General features: G+C 40.4%; 1 protein-coding gene across 12 annotated transcripts in view; it reads right to left on the bottom strand.

Annotated features, from left to right (window-relative positions):
• arid1b (AT-rich interaction domain 1B) overlaps positions 1-23,162 on the bottom strand; it is a 219,233-nt gene that overhangs the window by 9,342 nt on the left and 186,729 nt on the right. For 8 of the 12 annotated variants that reach the window (XM_004914631.4, XM_031902970.1, XM_004914629.4 and 5 more), the window contains 7 exons: positions 19,555-19,664; positions 18,714-18,872; positions 15,912-16,121; positions 14,118-14,322; positions 10,342-10,480; positions 8,166-8,338; positions 244-397 (listed from right to left, as the gene is read on the bottom strand). In XM_004914631.4, coding sequence (XP_004914688.1) covers positions 244-397; positions 8,166-8,338; positions 10,342-10,480; positions 14,118-14,322; positions 15,912-16,121; positions 18,714-18,872; positions 19,555-19,664 — 1,150 coding nt within the window. The remainder of the gene's footprint in view (positions 1-243; positions 398-8,165; positions 8,339-10,341; positions 10,481-14,117; positions 14,323-15,911; positions 16,122-18,713; positions 18,873-19,554; positions 19,665-23,162) is intronic. The other 4 variants (XM_004914634.4, XM_004914636.4, XM_004914637.4 and 1 more) reach the window with 1 other exon arrangement.

The raw sequence follows: 23,162 nt of genomic DNA, 5'->3' as shown, positions 1-23,162 counted from the left end.
AATGATAAATCAACATGATACATGTGAAAAAACAATAAACATAGAAGTAGATTTGTTAACTAGATCCTTAGGAAAATCAAATATACCTGACATTAATCTACAAAAAAAATATATATATTCATGGATTCCCAGATGGAAAACTTTTTTCCACAACTGATTAGCTATATTACTGCATTACAGAGTAGGCAAGTGATGATAACAGGTAAGCCTTGCTTTGTAGTGTGACTGTTACATTGTACTCACCTCCTGTCATAGCCTCCAGGCCCATAAGAGAATTGCTGCCGCTGACTCATTCCTATATTGGACATAACTCCAGAGGGAGTCTGGTTGTACATATCCTGCATGTTGCTGCTGGGCATCTGGCCAGGAGCCATAAAATGCTCACTGCTTCCAGGTACTAAAATAATAAAATATGGAAAGAAAAAAACCTGAAACATTTTCCAATTTACCCTGGAAAAAAGAAAATCAGTTGCACATAAAGTTTCTTAATAACCAAGCCATGAACACGACAGCTGAAAAAGCTGAGTTCTAGAGAGCAAAAAAAACCCAATGTGTTCAAATGTGTACAAGATCACAGAAGGAACACGTAGAGTTAAAAAGAGAGTTTCAGTTTCGTTCGCTGCACTTTTTAATCAAAGATGCCTTCTGTCCGCAGATACTAAGAAAATACTGGATTGCACCCTTGTAACCTTGTAATGTCAAGATACATGAAATCTGAGTAAAATACCTATATTTACAGGCTCAGGTCTTCAAAGAGGATTAAAACAAGCAAGCCAAACGTAAATGTTGATTTACATCACTACATGGGGTTGGTAGGTCACAATGACCAAGCTGACAGCATTACGAAAAATTGAGCCAGACCCCATAAGTGGTGCACAGCCACAACTTGCTTTATTTACTCAAACACTGTATCAACTTAAACATAGCATTTAGTATGCTTTCATTTTTTCTTACAGAACAGCCTAGCCCCTGCTACACTCAGCAGGCCACCTTACTCACAAGCATCTTGCCCTGCATTCTCCTGCAGTGGATTTCTCCTATGTTCCACTGAAAGGGAGCACAGGAAGCAATGAAGACCCATTTTTCTTATCAGCCCGTACTGACACAGGCACATCCAATCGCTGGTCACATGTAGAACTGACTGCGCCTGTGTCAGTACAGGCCGATAAGAAAGAATAGGACAAGCGCTCATGTGTAAGAGCCCTAAATGTCAGATTTTTTTTAATGTACACCCTTTTATTTTTTACCTTTCCTCTAGCAAGCTGCAACAAAACCAATATTTTTTAAATACATCTATCTATCCATCTATACAAGGGGGGCACACAAACATGGATTGCTCCTCCTAAAAGAGCTAGCAGACAAGAAAGTTAGCACCTGTGCTCTGTGCCAGCTTTTAACCACTTGGCTGCTGTGTCTCTCCTGCCCCCCAATGAACTTCCACCACCATTCCAGAGGTAACCAACCCCCCCAATTAAACTACTAGCTGAAATAAACCTCTCCATTCTCAGCTTTCACCAACCCCATTGGTTTGTAGGGGGTATTTAATCCCTGCTCATTTCCCCCTAAAACCCAATCTCCAACCAAGGAGATCGAAACATGAAAATTAAGGGGCCTATTTTTAAAATGTGTTAAAAAAAAAACAAAACAGTGATCAAATACAAGCAAGTAAAGTAAATTCTAGCAGTAACAAAAAAAACGCATAAAAATGGCAACGGATGATCTCTGTTTTTTACAAAGCATATTCATGTGATGTGAATGTGAGGTGCATGTGGATTTTGGACCAAGTGCATTTATATTAAGCAAATATCACATGTCATACACAGCTTCATTTACTTTATTCCATTAAAAAAACAAAACATTTAATGCATTTAATATTATAGCGGTTTAAGTTGGGTCAGTCATGGGCTTTCTTTTAGTATTAAGTATGGGTAAGTTTCCTTCCCAGTTAAAGTTAAAGTTACAGTCACACCATTCCACATTTAGTAGGAAGTTTTATCACTAATCCTTTAATAAGCTACCCACACTTTCTTGCTATGCTACCATAAGGGCAGACTGAACCAGATATTGGATAAAATTATTTAAGTTCACCTGTTTCATGATGTAAGTTAGGTATATATATAAAAAAATAAATGCTAAAATAGTTAAAGGCAGTCATTTTAGCTACGGTTATACATGACAAAACACAAATGTTTTGAAAAACCTAGGTGCTAAGCATTCGGGATAATAGATTCAATTCATGTACAGCTACAGTTCACACTTCTCAACAAAATAGTAAAATAGCTATAGAATTCCTTGGTTTTACAGTTCTTTTCTGAATTGAATTTGACTATTACACACATCCTTAATGGCTGCCCTCCCTTTCAAGCTAAGAGACATGATGAAAAGATGTGCTTTCTAAGGAACTCAAGTACACATTTTGATTGTTGCACCTCAAGTAAATTAGGAAAGCCATGTGCTCAATCAACACTTGCTGATTACTCACTCATGCTCCCTATCAAATGTTATAACATTGATTAAAAGCAGCATTTTAAGCTTAAGGAGGTGTGATAATCTTCTTTTACATCCTTAAGGCTTGTAGTGAGAAGTGTTTGCTTCTGCATTCCCCTGCGCTGCATTCTACTGCAGGGAAGTGCAGAAACAAACGCAACCTATTCTTCCTAAAGTGATACTGACACGAAAAAAAGACTTTTCAAGTCCTAAACCTGACTCCTGCAGCACAAATATGGCAGTCCCCTTAGAGGAACATGGGGGATCAGATAGGTAATGTAAAAGCATCAGTAAGTACTTTTTTGGCATAGATATAAAGCTCATGCAAAGACAATGTTATAAAATATTTTAAAAAGTTTCAGTTTAGGTATCAATATCTCTTAAACTAAACAAGCTTCACAGTTTCAGCGTTCACAGAGGAAAGGAAAGCCCCTGCTTAAATCAGAAAACTAAAAAAAGGATGCAATTGAAACTCCAAAGGCAATTTCTTCTTCGTCCCTTCCATGTCAGTACGCATGGGCAGTATTGCCCCCACAGCTAGGAGGTAGGACCTATATACCAAAGCCAATCAAAATTAGCCCTTACCTATAAGACCATGTGACTTCCTCCTCACCACTGTTATTTTTTGTCCTACTGAACAGGAGGTAGGATCTCTCTCCTCACCATTTTGTGATTTCACAGTTTGATTTTTCTTTTGTTTTTGTCATTTTATTTATTTATTTTATTTTTTACCTCTGTGTATACATAGAGGGATGATTCCCAGGTAATGGAGAAGATTTTACCTGATGCCCCAATAAGTAAAGTAATCAAACTTTCACCTATTGGGAAGAAATGCAGGTGTGGGCATACCCATGGTCCTAGCCTTGTGCTAAAATAGCCCCCTGCTCTATTCCCATGTATGCACAGTATGCGAACAGCTGCTTAGTGGGAAAGTATACAGGCGTGGGTATTTCCACATTCCTGCCTGTGATCAATTGAGTCTCCTTTTTCCTATGGTGTTTTGAGCCTTTGAAGACTGATATCGGACTAAAGGGCCATGGGTATGGATATGGGCTAGTGATAACTAAGCCTGAATCTTAAGTATGAATCTTCAGTTTCCACTGTATGTTTGAAATGCTCAGTGCACTGAGAAGCCTGCATAACGAGCTAATTATGTCCCTCAGCTGAAGGCTGTCTGGGTTTTTGTGGGAGTTGCCATTGTGCTGACTACTCACTGCTATCTGGTAAGGTGTAAGTGCTCCTTTAGGGAACTTTGCTATTGATATCTTTAGTGTTTTTACTGTAAGCCTGAGTCCTCTGTGCAGACACAGCAGGTATGTGTGCAGGTATGGGTGCTCATTTACACCAGGTGCTTCCAAGACTGTTCTAGGAGTTGCACTGCTGTAGCAGTATGGTATCTCCTTTTCTTACAGGGAGTCTGCACCTTATAACCAGCCACGGTTCTGATTGGAGTTTGCATTTTGCCTACAAGCCAATTTTATCCTGTAAGGTGTTTGTGTGCTTCTAGGCCTCTTTGCTATTGCTGTTTCATATTGTTAGCCTTTCCTGGTGAGTCGAGTCTGCCATGCAAACTCTGCAGGTATTGGGGCTCATTATTACACTGGGTACATCCAGACTGGCTGGGAGTTGCACTGCTGTAGCAGTATGGTATCTCCTTTTCTCGCAGGGAGTCTGAACGTTATAACCAACCTTTCTCCAGGGTTCTGACTGGAGTTTGCCTTTTACCTACAAGCCAGTGTTTATCTTGTTAGGTGCTTGTATGCTTCTTGGGCTCCTTGCTATTGCTATTTCATATATGTAGAATTCCTTGTGAGTCAAATCTACTGTGCAGACACAGCAGGTATAGCAGCTCTTATTTCATCAGGGGCTTCCTGGTTTAACTGGGGTTTCTGCTATGGCAGTGTTGTACCTTTTCCTGCTTATTTTATTTCTGCAGGCCCTGGTTGGGTCTTTGGCTTAAAATGCAGTTTTTTCCTACCAGGTATGAACAGAGTTGTAGTTCAACAACTCCTTTTTTCTTTCTGGTGTGTTTTCAGGTATATTTCTGTCTGCTAGCATGATAGGAGCCAACATTAGTAAATGTTTGATTGCTATGTGACTGTCATTTTGCATGACTGCCGGCTTGTGCTATGACCTTTGCTTACGTGCCTGTTGGTCGTTGTCCTGGTTATGGCCTTTGGTCAGCGTGACCGCTGTTCTTGGTCCCTGTTAGCCAGTTTTTTGCTATGTCTCTGGCTTGCATGACTGATGTTCCTTGTTTTGGGCTTTGCCTTGTGTGCCTGTTGACCCTGGCCGTGATTATGGTTTTTGGTTTGCTTGGCCGTTGGTTCTGTCTATGGCCTTTGCCTTACTTGGCTGCAGTTCCTGCTTATGGGCTCCGGCTCATCTGTCTACTGCCTCTGACCCCTGGCTCAGACTTTCTGCTATAGCCGTGGCTTGCTTGACTGCCGGTCCTTGTCATGGACTTTGCCTTGTGTGCCTGTTGGCCCAGATTACGGTCTTTGGCTTGCTTGGCTGTTGGGTCTGTTTATGGCTTTTGTTGCCCTTGGCTGTGGTTCCGGGTTATGGCCTTTGGCTTGCTTTGCTACTGCCTCTCACCCCTGGCAGCAGAATTTTTGCTATAGGCTTGCCTGCTGGTCCTTGTTTTGGACTCTGGCTTGCTTGCCTGCTGGTCCTTGTTGGCTTGAGTGGCCACTGGTCCTTGGTTTGGCCGTTTTCTTTGCTTGGTCTCTGGCCTTGGTTCTGGCCTTGACTCACTTGGCTGCTTCTTCCATTCTGGCTTTTAGCTCACTTGGCCACTGGTTCTGTCTTCTGGCTTGCTTGCCCATTGGTTCCAGTTTTGACCTTTGGCTCGCTTGGACATTATTTTAGTCTTTGACTTGCTTGTCCATTGGTTCAGACCTTTGGCTCTGGTTTCAGCCTTTTGGCTCTGTTTTGGGCCTTAGTTTGCTTGGCCATTGACTCTGGTTTTGGCCATTGGCTCCAGTTTTGACCTTTTGGCTCACTTACCCATTGGTTTTGGCCTTTGGCTGGTGTGACCGTTGGCCCGGTTCTGGTCTTTGGCTTGCTTGGCCATTGGCTCTAATTCTGGCCTTTGGCTTGCTTGGCTCTGGCCTTTGGCTTGCTTGGCTGCTTGGCTCTGGCCTTTGGCTTGCTTGGCTGCTTGGCTCTGGCCTTTGGCTTGCTTGGCCGCTTGGCTCTGGCCTTTAGCTTGCTTGGTCTTTTGGCTCTGGTTCTGGCCTTTTGGCTCAGGTTTTGACCTTTGGCTTGATTGGCCTTTTGGCTCTTTTTTTGGCCTTCAGCTTGCTTGGCCATTGGCTCAGGTTTTGGCCATTGGCTCCAGTTTTGACTTTTTGGCTTGCTTGCCCATTGGTTTTGGCCTTTGGCTTGCTTGGCTGTTGGCTCTGGCCTTTGGCTTGCTTGGCCGTTGGCTCTGGTTCTGGCCTTTGGCTTGCTTGGCCGTTGGCTCTAGTTCTGGCCTTTGGCTTGCTTGGCGATTGACTCCAGTTTTGGCCTTTGGTCCTGGTTTGTGGCTCATTTGACCCCGGTTTTAGCCTTGGTTTGCTTGCAAACTTGCCCTGTTTTCTGTCCTTTGGCTCTCAGGGAGACTGGCCCTGGTTAGGAACTTAGGCTCATAGGATGCTGGCAATTGTTTATGAGGCTGCCAGTTTTGGTGTGATCCTTGGCGCAGGTGGCTGCTGGCCTTGGCTTAGTCCTTGGCGTATATGGTTGCCAGTCATGCTGTGGTCCTTGGTGTAGGCATGTGGTTGACTGCCTTTGATATGGTCTTTGGTTCATGTCATGGTGTGCCTTGGCGCTTGTGGCTGTCTACCTTAGCTGCTTTCTTGGCATGTGTGGGTGCTTGTTTTTCACCTTGTATTCCACTCCTTACTAGCAGTGGCTAGTTTGGGGAGCGGTTTCTTTGCAGTTACAGTATCTGAACAGTCCATCAGTGGTTGCAGAGTCATGTATTGCTAGCACAGCGCGCTAGCTTTTTGCTATTGCTTGTGTGTTAGCTGTCTTTCACTCTGGGCTCTTGCATGCAGGGATGGCAGCTGGCGTGTTCTCCAGTGCTTTGCTTGACATGTCCACCGCTGCTTTCTGGCAGGGTGTTGGTTTGTCCGCTGGTTGTTTAGCATGCATAGTATATGGCGCTTCTGACTTTCATGCAGGGTGGCTAGATGGTACATTGAGTATGGGCTGGCTGTGCACCAGTCGTTCCATGCATGATTTCCAGTTGATTCCAGTCATGTTTTACTGGTTAGCTGATCTTCCATCTGCAGGTCGTGTACAGTTCCTAAACCTGGCCCTAACATTTCTCGTTAGGTAGCCTCTCAAGATTGGTAGCTACAGTGAGTGGTAGGAAGTTGGGTTTCAGCCTGTCATGCTCTGTTACAGGCTGGAGTCCCTAGCTTGTTTGTGCCATAGGGGGGCTTGATGGCTAGTGAGTGTGCCCTTTCACTGTTCGTTGCTTCAGGTCTGTGCTTGGATTATCTTTGGCTGATCTGGGGGTTGTTGAGTTTGACGGCTGTCAACACCAATTTAAGCTGATACCGGTGTGCTTTGGAGCTAGATGCTTGTGTGTCACAATTATTTTTATAGGGCCCCATGTTAGTGCTAAGGATCGGGGGCATAGAGGCCGCTCTAGTGGATAATGCATCAGAGTTGTGGTTAACTGGTCGGTTGCTGCGGGGCTGGTAACACCAGTGAACTGCCCAGTGTCAGAGTTATGATTGTGACCATTTTCTTCTTGTTGGCAGAGGATCCTCCCGAGCCGGGCTTGGATGTTTATGGCAACCGTAGTGTGGTAATTCCTCTGGTCCCTGAGAGGATTCTTGTAGCCGGGAATGGTCAGTTTTTTCTTGTGATGCTTGGTTTGTTTTTAGCATCTGTTGATATTATTGTTCCCACCCCTTATATTTTAGGGGCATGGCTTGGTAGATCCCATGCGTACTGACATGGAAGGGATGAAGAAGAAAATGAGAATTTCACTTACCTCTTATCGTAAATTCCATTTCTTCTAGTCCCGACATGTCAGTACGGGGTTTCCCATCCCAATTATTTGCTTCTTGCATTGCTTGGCAAATGTATAACAGTGGTGAGGAGGAAGTCGCATGGTCTTATAGGTAAGGGCTAATTTTGATTGGCTTTGGTATATAGGTCCTACCTCCTAGCTGTGGGGGCAATACTGCCCATGCGTACTGACATGTCGGGACTAGAAGAAATGGAATTTACGATAAGAGGTAAGTGAAATTCTCATTTTTCATTTCATCCCAATCTCTTACACCCTTGGATACAAAGACTAAAAAATTGGGCTGTAAACTTTATTTACACGAAGTGTAAGGACAGAATGTTTCACCAGGTTTTACTGTTAAAAAACACCCATACACTCAAATGTATTGTAAGTTGCACAGTTTGGAAAAAGTTGCACAAAAAAACATCCATTGACTTCAATGTATTTTATGAATTTTCAGTGAAAGCGAACCCCTGGATGCAGTGCTGGATAGAATAGAAATATAGAACTATTGCGATCAGGCCCACACTAGGATTCGAAATAGGCCCAAAACAGCCCCCAGAATAGTGACTAAGGTATGTTACTGCAGCCCCTCTTGTATTTGCCGGAATCCACAGATTGCCAGTCCAGGCCTGATTCCAATATGAAGTAACAGAACACATACCTTTCCTCATTCCACCAAATGGATCTTTGTTGGGCTCAAATGGCATTCTTCCCATCATGTCTGGTAAATTCATGCCTTGCTGGTAGGGGACATTAGGGGTCATGGAATTACGCTTTTGAAAAGATGAATCACTTGTATCAGAGAAGGGGTCCTGTACACTCACAGCACTATTCCTGCAAGAAACCATAAAATGTCATGTGAAAAAAAAGCAACAATACACAAATGCAAAGACACATCAATGGGACTTTCTGAACCACGATTACCATACTTCCCAACATTTGAAAAATGAAAAGAGGGACAAAACGATTTGGCTCGCGCGCAGCATGCCAATTTTTTTGACCATGGCCACTTTTGTGGCCATGCCCCAATTACCACACCCCATTTAAAAAAAAATACTTTTATACAGTTGAAATGGCAGGATCATACATATTAAATACAAATATAGAGAGAAGGCATTCAGTTATAAGTGAGTTATAACTATGTACCACTTTTGCCCCCCACACACAGTACCCCCAATGGCCCAATAGACAGTACCCCCCATAGACAGTACCCCCCATACACAGTGCCCCCCATACATGGTGCCCCAAAGACAGTACTCTCCATACACAGTGCCCCCCATAGAAAGTGCCCCAAAGACAGTGCTCCCTATACACAGTGCTCCCATAGACAGTGCCCCCCATACAGTGCCCCCCATAGACAGTACCCCCCATAGACAGTACCCCCTATAAAAAGTGCCACCATAGACAGTACCCCCTATAAAAAGCGCCCCCAATTGACCCCATAGACCGTACCCCCCATACACAATGCCCCCATAAACTGTACCCCCCATACACAGTGCCCCCATAGACAGGTGCCCCCCATAGGCGCTCCGGCTTCTTCTGCTGCTTTGCTTCTTATGCGGCGGTGACAGGCCATTTATAAGGTTGTGCCCCGTGCGTAATGACATCACACGTACGCACGGGGTGCAACCTTATAAAAAGGCCTATCGCACTGCACAAGGAGCAGCATAAGAAGTAAAGCAGCTGACGAAGCCGTAGCGCCCAGCTCCAGCCAGCGTATCCCGCTGTGCTGGATAGTTCAATGAATGTCCCACATATCCGTAATCTATTACGGAAATGCGGGACATTCATTGAACTATCCGGGTCAGTGGGATGCGCTATAAAAACCGGGAGGGGTATGGATAACTAGTACAGGTATGGGATCTGTTATACAGAAACCCATTATCCAGAAAGCCCATCCCCCATAGACTCCATTATAATCTAATATTTTGAATTTTTTTTTTTTTCTCTGTAATAATATAACAGTACCTTATACGTGATTCCAACTAAGATATAATTAATCCTTACTGAAGGCAACATAATCCAATTGGATTGATTTAATGTTTAAATGATTTTTTAGTAGACTTAACGTATGATAATCCTAACTACTACTGTATAAAGAGAACATCACTTGTAGGCTTTTTGTTACTCACTTGTTAGGGACACTAAAATCTTTTTGTAAGGGGATTACTATAGTTTATAAAGGAATATGAAGTTTTGCCTTTGTTCCTATTCCTATTACTCTACCGAGCTATAGTAACTATTCAGTGGTAAAGTAATGAAATGACGGATGAAAAACTCCCAGCAATTACTGACATGCTTTGGATATGGGGACTGTGGGAGGGTTATGTGGTACTGTGATAAGGCAAATATTTGGTTTGCATGCTTATTCATTATAGGTTTTCTGCATTTAAATTGTATGTATTGTAATGGGTTCAGCAAAAGAATCGATAGTCATTGATGGTTATGTAAACCAATTATCTGATGATTGTTGGTTATAGACAAAAATGTAAGAAAGTAAAACTTACGGCCCCTTCTAAATGTCATCATTTATTGAGAACATTTTGCTAGGGTGTACAAAGTTCAACAGATAAAGTTCCACTGGTTGAATATCTGGCGGAGATTAAATACAATATTGTGTTGGGTCCCAATTCCATGTGTGAGTTAGGGAAGAGGGAACACTGACCCTTATTTTTAAGTTGGCGAGGGAAAAAAATATGGGAAACTTTGCCATCCAAGCAGTTGCTGAACCACAACTTCCAATATCTTTTAAGTTAGTGATGGTACTGTATAGTTGAATCCTGCTGCAGGTATGAAAGCCCACGGTGACAAGAATGAAATGCATTTTAAGAACATACCTTCCCCCTGGCATGGGCTGCAGTTGGCCGTGTGGAGTCGAGGCTGGTGTTGGAGGCTTTAGTTCAAGTGACATTTCTGCCATGGAGTTGCTGCCAGTGGACTGGGGTGTATGAGGACCTTGAAGCGAGCCTGAGTTAGCTGAACAAGAAGAAAACAAAAAGTGATTAGTACTCAACTCCATTAAGTGGGCATTACACAACTCCATTTAGTGGGCATCCTCAGGGCTTGTGTGTAAGGCTAATGCACCACAGGGCCTGCGTGTGCCTGCACTAACAAGAAGCTTTAACAGAAAATTCTCAGCATACAAGAAATGCCACAATAAAATCATGATCAAATGTGTCCAGGGACACAAATGTAATGGGTCAGACAGTTAACAGAGTACATTCCCATAAAAGGAAGGGCAGTTTGCAACTAAAAAAAGTGATTTTATTCATTGGGGTGCAGCAATCAATAAGGCAGGTGGTGCGAACAAGCGCATGGGGGGGAATGCAAAAGCGAGGGGGAACAAGAGATTCAAGAGGAGGGGGAGCGCGTGCAGTGGGCGTGGTGGAGGGGTGAGCGACCTTGGGGTGGACCACGGAGAAATCTGGGCCTGGGTGTGCATAAAGAGTTTTTGAGTGAACACCCGCCAAAAAGGTTTTTTTAAAAAAGAGCACATGGTTTTAAAAAATTTATACGAATGAAGAATTTTTTTTGCACTCGCCCAAAAAATCCTTATTGCCACCCGGGGACTCGGGACACGGTTTTCCTTGCCGTTAAGCTACTGCAGTTGCAGCTATGGTTCCTAGACTATAAACAGTACTGAAAAAGGTTGGTCTTACTGAGAGATGGCAATGCTAGGGTTTTTTTAATACAGCAATGTCATATTCCGTATCTTTACCAAGTTTATACATCATTCACAACAGTACCTGCCCCAGTGGAGCTTACAGTCTAAAGTCCCAATCACATTCACACACACACTAGGGATAGTCGTATCATGACAACTGCCAGGATGTTATTTTGTAATGCTACACCAGTCTAGAAAAAATGATTTTTAATTAGTCACATGAGACTAAAAAAAAACCCCAAATTGTTGTAGAAAAATGGGGCATAATATCCATTTGCATGAGCCAGTGATTTGCCAGGGACTGAGAAAAGACAAGGCAGTCTCCCAGACAGTAGGTTAATATCTGGCAAGAGATGATATGCATACCTACTGGCTGCAGTCTGAGGCGCACACTATAAAGTAAACAAAGGAGAGGTTATTAGAGGTTAAGTGCAGTGCATTTCTCAGAGTGAGCAGCCAGCACCACGCTGGGAAGATAATTTACACAGCATGAACCTACTGGCCTAATTCTGGCTGAGGTAGAGGGATAGGGTGGGGTGGGAGGAAATTGCAAGCGCCCAAACACGTCACTAGTTTTGCTCTGAGCAGAGGTCAGAATGAGGACATCTTTGTTTACTAAAGCAGGGAAGCCCATGAACAACCCCCTCCCTCCTCTGTGGGGATTCCCTGTTGGCTTCTGGACAGATTCTGTGACATCACCTGTCAGCTAATAATAGCAAAATCAGCCCGTTTCATGCCTGCAAAGATTAATGGTTTTTGTAAGCTTGCTGATTAGGGCCAGGCTCTCAGCTGTGCTTGGATTGGTCTCTTTTATTCCCTTTTCTGAAAGCCTACTCAGTGGAATTCGCTTTGATGACTGGGCTTATATCTCTGAAGCGAGGCTATTATTTATGTAGGAAAATGCTATGGCAACTTTGCAAATGTAAAAATGGAAAGATTTACTGGGTTTTTGACATGGACCCATTTGTATGGAATACAGATAAGCGGTGAGGATCTGTAAATTAGTAAATGTAGAAACTGTGCATCTACGTCACACCCTGCCTTCTGAGTGTCCATAGTGGGGTTTCCAAATGCAGTGGTGTCTAATAGCATTAAAGGATCGCTGTCATGGGAAAACATCAGTTAATAGAGCTTCTCCAACAGAATCCTGCATTGAAATTCGTTTTTCAAAAACACAAAGATTTTTTTATTTTTAATTTCACATAAGTCTAGCCATATTCTTCATTTCCCAGAGTGCCACAACGATGTGCTCTGATAAATTTCAGTCACACTTTACTGCTGAGCTGCAAGTTGGAGTGATATCACCCCCTCCCCCCAGCAGCCAATCAGCAGAACAATAGGAAGGTAGCAAGATAGCAGCTCCCTGGCACCTGTATTGCTAAAAGTGGTAGATATCAGAACAGCACTCAATAGTAAGAAATCCAAGTCCGGCTTGCAGCTCCCCCAGTTACATGGGAATAGAAGAAACAAAAGGTTATCTGAAAGCAGTTCTAATGTGTAGAGCTGGCTCCTTCTGAAAGCTCAGACTCAGCCTACACACCAATATTACAACTAAAAAAAATAATATATAATATATGAATAGTACCATAAAAATCATGACAGAATCCGTTTAAATGCTCTCCCAAATTCATTTCAGCTTGCAAAATCGCGATTTCGTCTTCATTTATACACTGCTGAAATTGAACTGGGTTAGGCATGGGCACATGGATTAACAGTAGGTGGGTGGGTCTGAAAGGTGTGGGGCAGCGAATTGGGGCTAGGGTGCTGTGCTTTGTTGTTTAATTGGTCAGGCCTAACCTGCAGATATCTTGGCAGTGGGAGATGAATAAGTAGACCTTTTTAAACATACAGTATCACACTTTTGAGTGCTCTATTGAGTTGCATATTACATTATAGGTAAAGTAGCATTGTACGTAGAAGCTGTGTTGGTGCACAACTAATACTCTCTCAGAAGTAAGTGGTTGCAAATGTGAAATAGATAATCTTGAAGCTACACCCTGCTTACTTTAGTGTCCTAGATTGGTACTTTAGGCTTTTTAAGTGTTTTATCTTTTGATCATCCCCTCAGCGATGTGCCTTTTAGGATTGTGAATAAATATAACTTTTTTTTTTTTTTTATAAGTGCACTAAAATCTTAAACTTATAAATACTCACCAAACCAGGATGAGCATCATTCGATGTGTGGGTTGCCAGACATAGCTCTGAAGATGACACACTATAGATGAAACCATATTCAGGCAAACTATTTGTAGGCTGTAGAACATAGGAGCTATCGCTCACGCTTTTTTAGAAATTTTTTTTTTTTTTTTCATTTTTTAATTTAACATTTTCTGTCAGCTCAATATTATGTTGTGTGTGCACAGGTCAGAATTTGTGTGTAAACAAGTGCACAGGTCAGACTTTGTGTGTAAACAAGAGCACAGCTTAGAGGGATAGTGGTGGAATGAAAATAAAGGTATGGTCATGGCCCAAGACAAAATGGAACAGCAAAAGCACTTCCACGCCATGATCCAATCGATCATCAGTCTGTTGTCCATATCCATGTTAATAACTTCACACTGAAGTGAACCATAATCATTTAGATGCATTTAGCATATCAATTTCATCAAGAAACTGTGCTGATTTATGCAGTAAATTCCTTGCTTACAGTGGATCCCTGAACAGACCTTTAATTGGCATCTGATTGTACCAATTAATTCCTAAAATCCTCCATAAAACACATGAATTGAGAAGAAGTGGGACAATGAACAGCTTTTACGCTCAAGATAACTGAACCAGACTACATTTTTGTTGTTTTCTTGCTAAAAAAATGTTTTGTTTTTCAAAAAATGCCCAGCCATATATTCCTGTCATGGGGTGGGTAGAGGTTTCATGGGAATTATAACTGGACATGATTTCAGCTGCTGCTGTGGCACTTGAGGTAGAACTGGATGCATTCCTTTTGCTTACCAGGAGATGGCGGCTGAATCTTAGGCTGCTTCTTTGACTCTCCAGGATTGAAAATCTCTGGAGGTGGCTCCTCCCCTCTCTCAATCTTGCATTCAAAGGCAAACAGATACTGTATGTACTGCTTTTTCAAGGAGCTGGCTGCACTGCTAGAGGTGCCAACATTCAGATTGCTTGACAGCTCTCGCCACTTCTTGTTTTTATTAACCTACAATAAAAAGAACATTATTGCGGTTAAGCACATGGTTCTGTAATCAGCAGAGGGGGTAAGGAAGAAAGCATATAGGTTATTCTGTGGTTTATCTCCCTATATTTTCTTAATATGCCTCTTTTAACTAACGCTCATTACTCCCACTCAGGGGGCGCACTGCCGCACACTTGCAGTTATAAAGCTATTAAAGAACCTGCTGATAGCAAATAAATAAATAAATATAAAAAAAGGCATCTGAGGCTTGTGAATGCTGCATCCCCTAATGCTGAGCACTTTACATTAGAGACATGCATGGAGCCAGCAATTTGCATCCCAGTAAAGTACAAGAGCATGGAAACGCTCACGCGCTCCTGATTCAATTAAAACAGGCCTTGCTGCTAAGAACTCATTTAAAAAACAATAAAAATAAGAGCAACTGTGTTATTCCACAATTTAGTATTATTGTGGGAGCTGTAAATGCGGAAAGAAAATATGTTTATTTTCAGAAAGCTCCAAGGGTGTATGTGCCAGGATGCCGATGTCTCTGTAGTGGAAACGATCTGCTGTGCTGCTTATGACTGGGTTAACACTTCATACAGACACCCAGGGGAATTTCTCAGCAAAGCCACTGATTTTTTTTTCTTTTTTTCAGGGATTATGAGATAATGTAAAATAATTCATTTTGGAGTATCGTGATGTATGTGAAGCACCTAGCGGTGTAAAAATGAATACAAGTATATTTAAATGGATGCCACAAGAGCAGGTACAGTAGTATTTTCAGAAATGAAGACATGGGGAATGTCATTAACGTGAAATTATTCTCAACGTGAATAATTATTCCTTTGCGTAAATAAATTTTTTCTTTGCACAAATTTACTATAGCTTTTGTGAACCTGGGAATTATTGTGATTATTTTGTTTGCACCAAGGATACACTGCCTGTAAGTAGGCCTTTATATTTATCCCACAATGTAATAGAGGTCTAATGAAGTTTATTACATTGTGGAATGAGGATTTTTCTTATTTATGCAAATTATTTTTTGGTTAACAACTTTTATTATCCCTTATGTTTGCCAACAGAGTGATTCTGGTCCCTGAGCCGCTCTGTACTAGAAGAGCTGTTTTTTTGTGTCCCCTGGAAACCTGCAGGGCATTACTGCCTAAGGTAAGATTCTCAACTCAGCAATACCCCTGCCAAATGTAGACTCATATGAAATGAATCTGAATTCTTACAATTAATTACTTAATAACAGTGCCATAGAGTTTACAGCAATAACCGTGGTAAATTGTAGAAAAATGCTATAAAAGTAGGATGCTAGTATTCTTTTTGCGTAACCACATGAGCAATTGGTGATGTAAATTATGAATGTGCACATTTGTATATTTATGTTCATGTATTCTATATGTAGTTGATACATATTTCTGAAAAAAAATATTCCTCACAAGCTGGAAAACAGGCGTTTAAATTAAGTGGACCATTTTAATACACCTCAAGTGATTCTCCTATTCAGTTTGTTCCATGATTTAAGAAACTGGTAAATTCACATACCTGTAAGTGGCAGACAAAGCATTATGCCATTACAATAATCATCAATTAAGTTGTATTACCTGAGCTAAACCGCCAATCTCTTTAACACAAAAGTACAGCCTGACAAGGTCAAGAGGTTTTTTTCCAACTGCAGGCAGATTTGCAACAGGAGTGCCTCGTTCCTCCATGAAGGTCAAGTACCGATCCACCCACATCTTCCTCTCTGGCTCATTTCCTAATTCATAAAGTTTTGTGATTTTTTCTCCAGTGGTTGTTGAAGAACTTGCTTTCTGCAGCATACAAAAGAGGGACAGAATATTAACATAGTCGCAGATAACTTAATACGAATATCTAGGCACACACCTTAATATGGCGTTTCTCAGACTGGTTAATGAATTCATATTTCACCTATTACATTAAAAATTGGTCTATAAATTTTCTGAACCACGACCTTCATTTTCATTACAAGTGCAATTCATGGTGTTTGAAAGGGTTATTGGCACTGTCTATACAATTCTTGTTTTTAAAATTTAATTAATTATCATCATCAATGGTTCTACATGGATGCCATATGGTCAATTGTTTTACATAGCTTCAGAAAACCCTGTGCATACCTTATATAACTACAGACAGTACAAACGTTATTTTATCAAGTTTGCCTTTGCAAGCAAAGCTTTGTGGTGCTTAATGTAAATTATATATAACATAAGAAAGACACAAAAAAGATGGTTGTGATATACAGATAAAATATCAGATTATCTTTTGGGTCAAATCAACAGCATGAGGGTGCCTGTAAGTAAAGGCTGCAGGACTAGGTAACTGGATCACTTTTATGCAAGAATAAGGAAATTGAGATGATATTTTTCAGAAAGTAAAGATATTCCTTTGCCCACATAATAAAGAAACAAATAACAAAGAATACAAATCTTAAAGCAAATACAAAATCATCTATCAACTGATTAAGCATATCAAGATTTCTTTAAAAAAAACAGGTGCTTTTATGAAATTAGGTAAAGTTGGTCAAAATAATAAAAGCAAGGTACAGCAAGTAAGAATCTGGAATGTTGTCTATAAAAAAAAAGCTATTGCATCACTGACTACTAGCTCCTCATTTAATCCTGTGTGGTAAGGTGTGCTTTTACTACAGTAAATAATTAACCTTGCAAGATACAAATTGAACTCTGAAAAACTGTAATGTTAAAAGTCTCCACTTAAAAAGAAGATTCTTCTGGTGGTGTGGTCAGATTTCTTCCTTCAGGCTGCAGCTTGTGGGAAAGTTTAAAGTAGAAAAATGGAGCAAAACAGTTTAGAAAATTAGATAATCAAAGGCTGGAAATGTCTCACGTCTGTAGAGAAAGTTGGACATTTTCTAAACAACATACGGTAATGCTGCAGTATTGTTCAGTTCTGCAACATTATGGAATGATATCACCCCAAATCATTTATAAGCGCTGTAAAAGAAGACATTAGAAGATGTATTTCAGATTGCCAAGAAAGGCCAATGGGCTGCCAGAGTCTGAAAAACTCTAGTAGGTCAGTTCAGGGAGGGAACTGAGCTATCTGGAGCGAACATAGCTACAGACATGCTCAGCACATTACAAGGCACTCCTAAGGTGCACATGAGCAGTCCAGACAGCAGCCTCCATCACACCAGTACAGGAAAGATAGTGGAACATTGCATTCCCAGACCAACAGCATTAGATTAGAAGAATGTATCAGTACCAGAGCAGGAAAAATTACATTTACTGACTCAGGTCATAGGTTGGGGGGCTGCTGTGCACAATATATGGGTGATAATACATTACATTTCCTTTTTCTTTAATTCATTACTTAGGTAATTATAAAAAAAAAACTGTACATGGCTCTGGGTAAGAATGTTTGCTTATGCAGACCCAGGAAACTTTTTTGAACCATCATATATAAGCACACTAAGCTCTGACAACACTGAGATTTCTTTATAGGCTTTGTAAACAACATGACTTAATTAGATTTTTATATACTGGTAATCCTCCACATTAAATGTGTCATTATGTAGTAAGTGGTTATTTGATCTTAAAAAAAACAAAAATCTACAAGCACGCCATACCAGCAAGATAAGAAAACTGTATTCTGTCACGCAGAATTGGACTTGCATGCCAGGAGGAGAGTAAAACCTTTCTTACTGGCCCACGCAGCAGGATTTTAGCTGCCATTTTCCTTCATGTTACAAGGTCCTGGTATGACTCTGTTTCACAGAAATTAAGTGTACTTCTTTTGAATCCCCCTGTAAATTTTTCTAATCACAGTACAGCTTACCCCCATGAATGTCCAGAACCCAGCAGCAAGGAGGAAAGTAGCTTTGAAGGGAGTGACCATTTGCCTGTCCAACATCTATGTGTCTTTAAACTCTGGGTGTCTCTGTGTCATTTAATACTGGAAGTTTTTGTGTCTTTAAATGCTGGGAATCTCTGTGTCATTTAATGTTGATAGTCGTCGTGTCATTTAATTTGATAAGTTAAGGAGAGTCACACAATTTATAGCAGAGCTCCATGGAAATCTATTAGAGGATGTCACTTCCAGCAAACGGTCAACTGGTCAGTTCTGGTTAGCACTATTCATTTTGTAGGTCGATAGTAGTACACCTTGACATTAGGTTTTCTGGTCAGCCCATTGTGACATAGTCCGCAACACAGGTATCAGCTTATGTAGATTCATTAAGCATAGTAGATTTGGAAGATTTGGAATACGAGTGGGTGTGCAACAAGTGTAAGTGCCATAAATTGAAATTAAAGAAAAACAACATAAAACAATAACAAAACAGATAACTACTGTTTAGCCAACAGCATGCAAACAATAATTAAAATCTATTTAAAATATTGAATAAACATAACATGGCCACTTACAGGGCTTGATGGAGTCTTTGGCCAGCCTGGGCTGCTAATGCTATCACTTTCATCTCCATGAAAGGAGGAGATGCTAGCAGAGCTTGGGGACAATGGGGAAGGGACTGTCAGGAGGCCTGGGGTTGGGGGCTGAGAATTACCCTGTGAACTGTAGCTATCCTGCGGTAGAAGAATACAAAACAAAATATGACAAGAATAGGGCAAACTTTACTGAAATGTAATATAATCAAGTGGCAGTGCAGTATAGTTGCATGTATGGAGAGAAACAGGTAAAAAGGCAAGCATATAAAATGCATTAACTCAAAATTGTTAATTTGATCGTTAGATATTAGTGCATTTGGCAAGTCTGCCATTTGCTTGGTAAAAAGGAAATAGGTCACCATGTTTATTTCAAGCAAACATGAAATGCTTAAGCATGGACTGCACCCTAATGAAACAATAACAAGTAAAGCCACTCGCCTTATGCCTCATGTAAGACGCAAAGCAAAATACTAAGTATGCCTATGATGGAGGTGCTGTATAGACGGCCAACAACAGAAGCTTGAACTGAAGGCAAGAAGGGGTAAATGGCTGCAGTTTGAAAACCAGGCACAAAAGTCTTTCCCCAACCCCACACTGGATATCCCCAAGCTCAAATATCTCTACTGTATTCTCTAAAGTTAAATGCATTTAGACTAGTAATGTTTAGGTTTATGGAGTATAGACATGTACAGACCCGCAAAACAAATAGGATGGAAGAGGCGTGCAGGAAACAAACCAAAGAAGGCTGGCTAGAATCAGACGATGAAAGACAATATGGCTGACACTGCTTGGCCATAACACCACATGCAGTTGGAAATACCTTTGACTTAGTTTCAGGTGGAGCAGGTGAATCTGCTTTACCATCAAGTTTGAGAGTTGATGCCATCTTAGATTCTCCAGTATTTATCATGTCAACAAGACCAAGGTGACCTAAAAAATAAAAAAGGAATAGCAATAATAAGGTCTCAGTGGTGCTTCAACAAATTACTACAGAGAACATACAAGAGACTACAAGAGAACATTGGCGCTATATAAATGCTTAATAAACTTGACCAAAAAACAGGTGGCAAATTGTAAGGACACAGGCATGCATTTACACAACCTTCCTTGCACCAAAGAGCCCTGGGCCCTTTAACTAACGCACCAAATCGCATAATGCTATTATAGTTAAGCACAAGTAAGTAAATGTCTTTTGACAATTAAGTTTAATGGCCCAGTTTTGTGCCTAAAGCTAGTAAATTAACACTTAGAACTGTTGGGAAATTTACCACATTGTGGTGCTCCAGCAAATGAGTGCTGTGGCATCACATTAGCTAACAACCTGTGGACTTTGGAAAGAAAACATACTTAGCACAATTCATCAATGAACAGCAATTGACAGGGCAAGTCACAGGCATATGAATGTTGGGGATATGGATATGACTTTAGTACACTCTATTTAATGTTCAAAAAACTAAAAGTTGCCATGTTATTACATATATATTTATATTATAAATACATAAAAATGCAGGGATTATCCAATATGAGCTGATAATACCTATATTGACAGAGCAAAAGCTTTTGAGCTTTTTACAGATCAGAAAAAAGGCATCTCAGGAAGCCAAATCGAAAAATAATTGAACATTACTACACAGATTGCCTTCTATAAAGTAATACAGCACATATTCATGTATTTCTTTGTTTTTAAAAATAATTAGTTTTAATTACAGCAATGAGAGCATGTGCAGGACTCTTGTGAATAAGCTGGCAAGCAGTACAGTGCTAATTTGTTAATATCTGTAGCATCGCTGCAGGTTCAGAAGAGCCCATGTCTGCCAAATTACCATCTATACACCATTGTGCTATGTACATTTACAATTATTTGCTGTTCACTGGGTAGGAAAACAATTTAAGCTTATTGATGTGAGATATCATATCTACTAAACTATCCTTATGTACATTCTATTGTCTGGTGACTACAATAATATAATATATCAAATTATAATAAAATAGTATACAATGAACATTACAATTAAACAGTTTAACGATTACTAAAATTAATATGATTCCATTTGTGGTACTTATTTTATCATTTTCCATTTTAAAAGTCTGTTGCACTAAACCAAAGTTATACAGATATAAAATTCCAATTTTTTTTTTTTTAAATTAATCCTTAATCCATTTTTGACTCCTTCACCTCAGAGAAGAACAGCATTATCATGCTGGTCCCGTTATGTTGCACCTTTAGTCTCCATTTTGAGTTGGGGCAGTATGAGTTTCCAATTGGCTGGAAATACTTCAGCCAATTCCAGCCTTATAGAACTTTCGTAATTAGTCTGTTTGTTTGATAAACAGCTGTTAACAATGTCAAGGTATGACATTTCATGAAAAAGTCCTATGTAACAGACGGAAAGCATCCAGTGTGTGCAAATTGTTAGAAGTGGAACCAGCCTATCACTGCACACACAAAGTGGATTTTGGCCACAAAATGCAAACAAGCATTTACAAAAAAAAAAAAATCTAAAGCTTATTGGTAGATATTATATTTTTACACTTTGTTTGGCTTCTGTGGTTAACTGTTCAAGCCAACTTAAAGCTTTTCATTTTTACACTATTACCATGAAAAACATTTAATCCAGTCATGGTCAAAAATCATGTAGAAATACTGAGTCACTAGATTTTGTAGATGTATTGGTGCGCATGACATTTACATTAAAAACTGCATATAGAGAGAATAATGACATGTTCCTTTCTGGCTCTTACTGAATATTATCCCCTTTGCCATTAAATATTCAGGCATAACCCTGTAGTAAATGATGTACACTTTTTATAAAAACATTTTGTAAAAACAGTGACAACTCTATTCTGCGGTAAAAATAATGTGTGAAAAGACTTTACAGCAGTACAACGCAGTAAGTAAATAATACAAAAGATGGGACATGGTATTCACAACCCAGATTTTATACTAATTCTCGCATGGGTACATGAGTAGATCTACATTTGGACAGGTGGAACAGGTGCCACAAGGTATTTTTCCATTAAATAGAATCACAAAACTAGCAAAAAAGAAAGGAAAACAATTAAACAAAGTCAGTCTTCAATTAAAGCAGATCAGTAGCTAAAGGCAGAAATAGGAGATCAAAGGACTTTAGTTAAACTCTGGTTTTTGCATTGGCTGCCAACAGGCACATGGAAAATATAAAAATATTCCAATATTTTGTTTTTTCTTTTTAATTAGCAATTTATTTATTTTTTAATCATTTTTCTAGTAATCATAGTTACATAGTTACATAGTTACATAGGGTTGAAAAAAGACCTGTGTCCATCAAGTTCAACCCATCCAAGTAAACCCAGCACACCTAACCCACACCTACCAATCTATACTCACATACATAAACTATAAATACAACCACTAGTACTAACTGTAGATATTAGTATCACAATAGCCTTGGATATTCTGATTGATCAAGAACTCATCCAGGCCCCTCTTAAAGGCATTAACAGAATCTGCCATTACCACATCACTAGGAAGGGCATTCCACAACCTCACTGCCCTCACCGTGAAAAACCACCTACGCTGCTTCAAATGGAAGCTCCGTTCCTCTAATCTAAAGGGGTGACCTCTGGTGCGTTGATTGTTTTTATGGGAAAAAAGAACATCCCCCAACTGCCTATAATCCCCTCTAATGTACTTGTACAGAGTAATCATGTCCCCTCGCAAGCGCCTCTTTTCCAGAGAAAACAACCCCAACCTCGACAGTCTCACCTCATAGTTTAAATCTTCCATCCCCTTAACCAGTTTAGTTGCACGTCTCTGCACTCTCTCCAGCTCATTAATATCCTTCTTAAGGACTGGAGCCCAAAACTGCACTGCATACTCAAGGTGAGGCCTTACCAGGGACCTATAAAGGGGCAAAATTATGTTCTCATCCCTTGAGTCAATGCCCTTTTTTATACAAGACAGCACTTTATTTGCTTTAGTAGCCACAGAATGACACTGCCTGGAATTAGACAACTTGTTATCAACAAAAACCCCTAGATCCTTCTCCATTAAGGATACCCCCAACACACTACCATTCAGTAGATAGTTTGCGTTTATATTATTTCTACCAAAGTGCATAACTTTGCACTTATCAACATTGAACCTCATTTTCCAGTTTGCTGCCCAGTTATCTAATTTTGTCAAATCGCTCTGCAAAGCGGCAGCATCCTGCATGGAACTTATAGTTTTGCACAATTTAGTGTCATCAGCAAAAATAGAAACAATACTGTCTATGCCCACCTCCAGGTCATTAATAAACAAGTTAAACAGCAAAGGCCCAAGGACTGACCCCTGCGGTACTCCACTAACCACACTGGTCCAATTAGAAAATGTTCCATTTACAACCACTCTTTGTACTCTATCCTTCAGCCAGTTCTCTATCCAATTACAAATATTATGTTCTAGGC

This window comes from Xenopus tropicalis, chromosome 5 (genome assembly GCF_000004195.4).
Source record: "Xenopus tropicalis strain Nigerian chromosome 5, UCB_Xtro_10.0, whole genome shotgun sequence".
NCBI classification, from domain to species: Eukaryota; Metazoa; Chordata; class Amphibia; order Anura; family Pipidae; genus Xenopus; species Xenopus tropicalis.
Note: the sequence above shows the minus strand (reverse complement) of the source record. Positions and strands in the feature narration are given on the sequence as shown.